The sequence below is a fragment of the Phragmites australis genome, chromosome 21, assembly GCF_958298935.1.
Source record: "Phragmites australis chromosome 21, lpPhrAust1.1, whole genome shotgun sequence".
Lineage (NCBI taxonomy): Eukaryota > Viridiplantae > Streptophyta > Magnoliopsida > Poales > Poaceae > Phragmites > Phragmites australis.
Window position 1 is genome coordinate 7,088,863 of NC_084941.1, and position 9,167 is coordinate 7,098,029.

At 42.1% G+C, this 9,167-nt stretch overlaps 1 protein-coding gene across 1 annotated transcript; it reads left to right on the plus strand.

The window, feature by feature from the left end:
* The first annotated feature begins 3,922 nt into the window (after positions 1–3,922).
* LOC133903751 (cyclin-dependent kinase inhibitor 4-like) lies at positions 3,923–7,347 on the plus strand. Its single transcript, XM_062345209.1, has 3 exons — positions 3,923–4,367; positions 6,500–6,700; positions 6,875–7,347. The coding sequence occupies exons 1-3, from the start codon at positions 4,063–4,065 to the stop codon at positions 6,942–6,944; spliced, it is 576 nt and encodes a 191-aa protein (XP_062201193.1). The 5' UTR covers positions 3,923–4,062; the 3' UTR covers positions 6,945–7,347.
* The last annotated feature ends 1,820 nt before the right edge of the window (positions 7,348–9,167 follow it).

Here is a 9,167-nt window from a genome sequence, read left to right on the forward strand (position 1 = left end):
AAAACTTATTAATCTGGCGTGCTAACGGTTATGAGCAGCGAGTAATGCCACACATTAGAATACATTGGTTTTGGATAACTTTAGTTGATGATTAATTCATGGTTATGGGAACCATATTTGAGTGGTAAAAGGATGAGGGTGGTTTATGTGAAAAAGGTTTATTCTTGAGGTTGTTAATTAGTTCTGCTTTTATGAACTGCTTTTGTTAAATTCTACCTCTACACAAATTAACCTTTGTAAGCTTTATTATTATAAAAGCCTTCATTACATCTTTTATCATAACTTACAGAATACAAGGCATACTCACTTTTGCTATAACCATACTGCTCAATCGGGGAAAATCTTAAGGATTTATCTAAGGACAAGGATTTCTAAGGTGGTGCTCTATATCAACTACTTGCAGGAATGAGAGAATAAAAAAACTGCACTAGCTATGGTTTTTGTTTGCCTTTCGACTCTCAAAGGTCTTCTTTATATTAACGGATATTTACGTTAAATTGTGATATTGTATTTTAGTTATTATTTATAAAGTCCTTGTACATTAGAATTGATTCCTAATCAATATATAATATAGATATTAGTCTATCTTTAGAACTGTCCCCACATTCGCCATGGCCAGTGTTCTTGTTGTTCTACACTATGCTTTGGTATAGTAGCATCTTAATTTTTTTTGGGTTGTAGCATATCTTAATTGACTACCTACAAACTCATAGATGTTCAAACGAATGGTCTAGTATAACGATAATCCATCATATGTATGGCATTAATTTTTTTTGGATGATCAGATACGCCACCACACTATTTTACTAGACCCATCATATGTATAGCATTATTTTTTTTTGGTTGATCAAGATACGCCGCCACATTATTTTACTAGATCCATCATATGTATGGCATTAATTTTTTTGTTGATCAGGATAAGTCGCCACACTAATTTACTAGATCCATTATATATATGGCATTAATTTACTTTTTTTGGTTGCCCAGGATACACCGCTGCACTATTTTAGTTGGGCAATATCCCCTACTGAACAAAATGGTAGCTTAACAAAGAAGATTTTCTGATAAAATAGAATCCCGAATGTTATCTTTTCTGTTCCTACTCTCGATATACATCATCTTGACTATGTGCATCTGACCGAGGAATTAAAGAGAAAAGACGATGTTCGCATTAGGTCCTTTGAAATTTGAACCGTCAGGAATCTCCCCGTACCAAGTAGGCACCGTTACCTCTGGACTGACGCTGTAGAATGCTGGGATGAGAAAAAGTGTTAGTACCAGCCGGTCCTTCCGATGAATTTTGCTCGGGCCGTAGCATTCACCAACCCTATCGGCCTCTAATTAAGTTTTTCTTACGCATGTTATCCTTGTCCTTATCGTTCTCCCTCCTCTGCTAGGCTATCCAGAGTTGTGGCGTGGCCCTAGACGCCCTCTACCAACTCTTATCAGAGAATAAAGTCTAGATTTCTCAAGCTTCCGGTGTCAAGATGCAGAGGTTGGCATCGAACCTGGATGAGGAGAAGACCCAGTGTACTCGCCCCTTCGAGAAGAGAGAGATGCAGGTCCGGGTCAAGGATCTCGAGCAGGAGAACAACATGTTGAAGGAAGTCAATACCAGGCTCGAGTCTGACAAGACTAAGCTCCAAGTGGCCCTTTCTACGAAGAAAAACACCTACCAGATAGATGGAGGTAGAAGCGCTAAAGCGAGACCTCTCGAGCAAGTGATTTACTACACGACTTTCCCTTCTTCTGTCTAGTTGAAAATCTAACTGAGGCGCACTTCTTTCTCCAGCCTTTGCGGCCGAAGTGGACAAGCTGGAAGCGTATCTGCGCTTCGACTGGATGCAAGCCAATGTGGCAAAGGAGTCCATCACATCGCTCTAGTCGATAATGGCGCGCGCCGACCAGGAATTCCTGGACATGATGTAGACGATAGGTTTGAATAACTAGCCTCCAATCACGCAAACTTCTCTGGGTGCACCCAACATTTGGAGATGTTGGTGTGCAGTCTCCGAAAAGGTTATGACGCCAGCTTCGCCGGGCGGAGTACGGATCCGCCAAGGAAGCAACCACCACCAGCAACATCTTAATTTATTTTCGGGTAGTAGCATATCTTAATTGACTACCTACAAACCCATTTGTGTTCAAACGAATGGTTCAGTATAACATCATCTCCGACTATATTCTCTTCGGTTTGTTCCCTTCTCCTCGATTACCCTTCTGATTTCTATTCACTTTATTTTTTTTATTTCTAATAATTTTTTTCGAAAAGATTCGTGAAAGAAAAGAAGAGAGAATCCCATCTTAAAAGAAATGGTCTTAAAAATCTCTTCGTGATGAAAACCGTAAAAGGAAACTATTAAAATGCTAAAGAAAACAAAAATCCTTTCGTGAAAAGATTCTGGATCCTGAAGGAAAACTGTTGGAGATGCTCTAATGATAATCCATCATATGTATAGCATTATTTTTCTGATCGATCAGAATAGGCCGTCACACTATTTTACTAAATCCATCGTATGTATGGCATTAGTTTTTGGGTTGATCAAGATACACCGCCGCACTATTTTACTAGATCCATCATATGTATGGCATTAATTTTTTGGTTAATCAAGATAGCCGCCCCACTATTTTTAGATCCATCATATGTATGGCATTAATTTTTTTTAGTTGCTCAGATATAGCTGACTTTAAAATAGTGCAGCGGCATATATTGCATTAAGTCTCTAAGAAATATCAAATTTGAATAAAATGAATATCTTGCATTAAGTCCAACTAGTGCTCCTAACTTTCCGATGCATGCATTGTGCCATTTTTACAAGAACTGTCCTAGAACATACATACATATTCACATAAACCCTCAGAGAAAGGAGGAATATATTGGAATCCTCTATTTCGAAACTGCATTAAAATTGATGCCCTCATTTATCTCCCCTCCCTAGCCCGGAGGAGAAGATTGATTGTAGAATATCTTAATCAAGTGCCTTGAGGAGGTGATATTCATACATTTCAAACCGAAGGCCTACAAAATGCACAAACTCTATTTCCATGTCCTAATTTGTTTTCAATTTGGAATGCATTTACCGAGATACTTTAGCATATTTTATTCAGCCATTTATGAACCAGACCATATTTGGAATAAATGGCCTACAAGAACCATATATTTCCTATTTTTTCTTGGTGGTCATCAATAAACCAAATATATTACTTCGATTTATTTTGATTATTCAAGATTTCTTGGCATGTTGTTGCACTGGATGTCAATTACTTGCCGCCCTGACGCGACAACTGTCAAAACAGGGGCTACTGCTTTCGCAATCCTCATCCGGAGCAATAAAGTTTTCTTGAATAAAACAAATAGCTCGCGTAATAACTCGTGCACCTATATTTGCAATGCATACATAGTATCATTCATTTAATATAGAGGGTCCTCAAACATAAACTCACAATCTAATCCCCAAAAGAGAATATAAAAAGAAAAAACCTAATTCTTCCACTAAAAATTCAAATAAGAAAAAAATCAAACCCCTCCTATTCTCTCTCCTCCCTCTCCCTCCTCTTCTCTTTTATCTAAGATCATCTTCAATCATATTCTTTTCATTTTGTTCCCTTTTCGATTCCACTTCCTATTCTCATTTACTTTATTTTTTCTCAACTTCAATAACTTCCTTTCAAAGTGATTTGTGAAGGGAAAGAAGAGATAATTTCGTTCTAAATGAATAACTTCAAAAATTCTTTCGTGATAAAAACCGTAAAGAGAAATAATTAAAACACTAAAAATATTTTTTTATAAAAAGATTTTAAAAATTAATTAGAGATGATCTAAACCCCTCCATCTCCAAAAGTCCAAATAGCAACACCCACCCATCCCTTTCCCCCACTACAAGCCTCGTATACATATACTCCCCCCTCCCTCCCTCTCTCCCTCCTCTCTTCCTCCCATTATTCCCGGGCTTCCTCCCGTGTACACCGCCACCGCCCCACCCTGGCCTCTGCCGCGCCGCCGCTCGAAATCGCTACGCGCACCCGAGGAGGCGGGGAAAACCTAGCTTGCCCCGCCGGGCCATGGGCAAGTACATGCGCAAGGCCAAGGTCTCCGGCGAGGTAGCCGTCATGGAGGCGCCGCTCGGGGTCCGCACCCGGGCGCGCTCGCTCGCGTTGCAGCGGCTGCAGAAGCAGCAGCCGCAGGGGGAGGAGGAGAAGGAGGGCGCCGGGGGGGAGTACCTGGAGCTCAGGAGCCGGAGGCTAGAGAAGCTGCCGCCGGCCGTGAGGAGGTGCGGCGGGAGGAAGGCGGCCACGGTGGCGGCCGCGCAGGAGGAGACGGAGGCGTCCTTCGGGGAGAACGTGCTCGAGTCGGAGGCCATGGAGAGGTGAGGCTTTCTTCCTTCTTGGTGCGTTTCTTGGATTTTTTGGGGGATTGACGGATTGGGGTTTAGGATTTATGTCCTACCGAGATTTTCGTATCGAAAAGGTGAATTTTTTAGCGCTATTCGACTCTTCTGTTTGAATTTTTTGGGTTCTATTTAGTTTTTTTTTTATTAGGCGTGGGGTGTGCGGCTTCGAATTGAGAACGAATGCGATTTTTTCCCCAACACGCTTGAGAGCGAATGCTTTCTTGGGGATTTTTGCTGTTCTAGGAACACCTCTTTTGGTAATTTCTTGCCGTGCTCTCTTTTCGCTTAAATTTCGGTGGTGTCTCTTCCCTGGTCCGGAAGTGTCAAAGACGCCACTGTTTGCTAATTTCTTGACCCCTCACTTATTTTGTAACCCGTTTAATCTTCTGAAAAAATTGCACCCATACTTTAATCCCAGAACCATTCCCGCTGGCTTATGTCCAAGAAATTAGTGCCCAACAAGCCCAAATTCATGCAAGAATCTCTTGCCGCTGTCCAATTTCACCCCATAAAAGCCCCAATTCTTTCCCCCTGCTTGTTTTGATTTCCTAAAGAAACTTGTAGCATGCAGTAGTGCTCATTCTTGTACCAAAGCCCCATTAAACCACTAGTGTGCTTAGTGGGGTTTCTTCCAGTGGCCATGGCCTCCTCCTTTTCCTTAGTGGAAGGGAAAAGTAGCCTCTTTTCCTCTTGTTCTTTCCCCTTCCCCATGGACTCCCCTCGTTTCTTTTGCTTGGAGGAGAGGAGGGGCTTGGTTGGTAGTAGGGACCCCTCAATCTTTTAGCAATCAAAAGCCCTCACTTTTTTCAAGAAATTTCTCTTCCACCCCCCAAAAAAGCAGCCACTACTCTCACCCGCAAGGCCTCATTTCTTGCTTGGGTTCCCCTCACCCCTAGCCTGTCACTTCTCTGGGTTCTGGAAGGTGAGGAAATGGCATGTCTTGGTAAGGTCTCTTCCTGGGCCATGACCCAAATTGTCACTACCGTTAAATGTTTGAAGTGAACGGGAGTGGGGGTCCTCCCCTCCCTAGTACTAGAGATTTGTGATCTTTAGCTCAAGCTAGGGGATGGAAGAACATTTTAGGATAAGGAGGCTACGTCATAGCCTCTGCTGCTATTGGGACGAATGTTTATGCAAGTATCACGAGCTTGCAAGTGTTTTTGGTCCTATTATCGTGCATAAGTGGTCCTCTTCCCCTGCCTAAACAAGTCAGAATCCATGTTTAGCTGGCGTGCCTCTGCTAGGATAAGCCCCATCTATGGTTAGCTACATGCATTGCACCATCAGCAGCCAAGTACCCCTTTGTGGGGGCACTTGTTCGTATGAGAGAGATGAACGAAAGCAGAAGAGGGTGTCATTTCTGCTGCCATACTTGGTGCACCATCAAGGCTGCAAGTGTCACAGGTCAAGGTGTCTCTGTGTGGGGGTGGCATGATCCAAGAGCGCATTTATTTGTCAACCCGGGTGCTGTTTGCGGTTCTAGCCATGGCCTGATGGTACCATCTCAAGGACCATGATCTTGAGCAGTAGTGAGCCTCTAATCCTTTCCTTTTGGCTATCCATGCATGACCTAAACAGTAATTCGAGGGTGGAGATGTGTGATAGGTACTATGATCCGAACAGTGTGTGTAAATCATGCATCCAGGGCCCTCCGAGCATAATAGCCAACCCAGTTGCAGAGTCACTCTGTGTTGTTGTTGGGTCACTGTTTGGTGCCCCCGGCCTACCTCGTGCAGCTTCAGATGCTGGGGTTGCTGCCTGCCTTCAGTTTCGGCTAGAGTTAAGGCTGGAGGAGAGAACCTTACCTACTCATGCGACTGCGAGTTGGAGTTCTCTAGTCCTAACCATTTTGTTGTTTCCTTTGGCTCTGCGTTTTGTTGTCTGCTAGTCTTTTTATGGTACTGAGCTTGATATTCAGAGTGAAAATGGTATATTTTGCAGGACCACAGATGATGTTGGCATGTGTATTAATGTTTTTTGGATTATTTTTTTGGACTTTCTTTTGTTTGCTTAGAGCTCTGTTTGTGTGACATTGGAAGCAGAGAAATATGCTTGGTTTGCTTCGATTGTCTTTAGATTTTTTATGTATATGACCTTGTTGCTAGCAGGAGTACCAGGGAGACAACGCCTTTCAGCTTGATTAGGGACTCCGAAATGATAAGCACCCCTGGATCCACTACAAGACCCAGCCACTCGAATTCCCATCGTAGGGTGCAAGCTCCGGTGCGCCACATCATCCCAATTTCAGCGCAGATGGATGAGTACTTCGCTGCCGAAGAGCGACGCCAGCAACAGGCTTTCATTGACAAGTACGGGCTTGCGTGATTCTCACTTATTGATTCAGTTAACGAGTTACATGATCTGTTCAGTTGCTTCTTGACGCATTAGAACTTATCTTGATGATGCATTGCACTTATGTTGATCCATCAGAACTTATCTTGATGCATCACACTAACCACAAACATTCATGGCTTAATCATCAGGTACAACTTTGATCCTGTGAACGACTGCCCTCTCCCCGGCCGTTACAAGTGGGTGAAGCTAGACCGATAAATTTTCAGAACAAGAGAGCACCATGGACCTGTCCGCTCCCTCCACCGCAGTGCCGTGGCAGAGGCGCAATACCGTCGCGTTAGCTTTGTTCCTGTTGTAAAAACTTAGGGTTAGCCTGTAGCCTCAATGGTCCTGTGTAAAATACAGAACTGATGCTGAGTTACACCCTGATCTGATCCCTCAATCCCTCAACTCCAATGTAATGTAACCCTTAACAGCTCATTCTGTAAGGAACCACCTCTAGGGGTGGGGGGGGGGGGTCCTAGCTTTATCACCTGTTACCAGTAGTTGCTGATTAATGAAGTAGAACTAGATGATAATGTATCACAGTTGTATTAGCTATGTTCAATTGCTCCTGCATTCTCTCAGTTGCTGCAATGCTCATGAGAGTTTGGATCCTTCCCACCTGGAGTTCAAAATGTGTTGCTTGCTTGCTAACCTTTGTGCATTGTAACCCTTAACAGCTCCTGCATTGTCGCTTGCTGACCTTTGTGCATTATGGTCTGCTCTCCACTGTGCTTAGTGGGTGATCCTTTCACTGTGCGAGCTGCCATACCTCGGCTGTGATAGGTCATTTGGGCATATAAGATGCACTTGCACTGGCAGAACCTCTCTTTTTTTTAACCACGTTGCTGGTGACTAGTAGTGGTAAAAGAGGTCCTTTTCGCAGTTTATCCTTTCATTCCCTTTCTGGCGCCTGACCTCCAGGGGCCTTTCTTCCTTTTCACTTGCCTTCCTGGGCTTTCTTTTTGAGTTGAATGACAATACTTTTGATTTGCTATTAGATCATCTCTTTTTGTACAAGGAGTAAACAAATGGTTTAAGGTTTGGGAGTGCAAAAACCAGCAGATGCTTGCTTAAATGTGTTATGTTTTGCACTCTTTTCAGTTCAAGACTTGGATATGTTCTCATCTGCATAATTTATTTCTTCTGAAATCTGAAGCTACTGCAGAACTAGCTCCGAATTGGTTTACTTTCATGACATGGTTTTACCATATTACGCACGTATTTGCAGGCATCTGATTCCTTGTTCTTCAGAAGGTTATGTCAATGGTAAAAATCTAAAATTAGATAATATATATGAGCGTATTTGCTGAAATAGATAACATGTAGTTGTATTTATTAATTTAGCATCCGTATTCGGCGCACGGTATATCGAAAATGGATTTTCAGTACACCGTATACCAAAAAGCCATTTTCGACACACGGCGTGCCGAATACGGCACTGTTACCTGTATTCGGCACACCGTATACCGAAAATGAACTGTATTCGGCACATGGTGTGCCAAATACGGACAACAGTATCATATTAGGCATACCATGTGCCGAAAACCGAAAATGGCGGCACACGGTATACCAAAAATTCATTTTCGATACATCGTGTACCGAATACGAATATTAAATTAATAAATACAACTACATATCATCTATTTTGATAAATACACTCATATATGTTATCAAATTTTAAATTTTGCCCTCATGTAATTGCATTTCATAGTAAACTAGTATATCATGTACTGCCGACAAAAGTACAAACTCTGATGAGTACAATTCATGGCCTGCCGTTATCTTATCTGGAACAGTTTCTCTTGAAATGTTACACCAAAATTCATTAGAATCTTACTGCAGATTTGTTAATAATTAATCTGGTGATGAGACGGGTCACCTCATGATACTGTTCACTTCGACAAAACTCTACAAGGTCTGTGGGACTAATAATTATTTTGAAACCCAGTGATTCCTTTACAGTTCTTGTCAAGTAAAAAGTAGTATTCACTCCGGTCAAAAAAGAATGTCATTTTTAGTTAGCACGGTCAGCTACAATTTGACCATTAAATTAGTGTTATATATATTTGCGAAAAATAGAAAAAAAAATATTTCTAATATTATGAAAAATTGTGCAGACCTGAGGGAGTTGCATTACCAAATGAAACTTCCTTTTTTTATTGGGAGCAGTAGAGAAGAGCCCTTCTGAAAATCAAATGAAACTTCAAGTTGCAACATGATTGCTCATGCAGCTCTTCCAATGTTGATGAGTACCCATATTCTGCTCAAACACATTGTGGGCCAGAAGTCAGAACAGCAGTTCGTGGATTTTTTCTGACATGACAAATTTGGAGGCATCCTTTTAGTGCACCAAGATTCAAGGGCTTCAAAAGACCAGGGTAACTAAAAGTGTAGGTAGAGTTAGAATTTGCCTATCATGCTCATGTGTGCATCTTA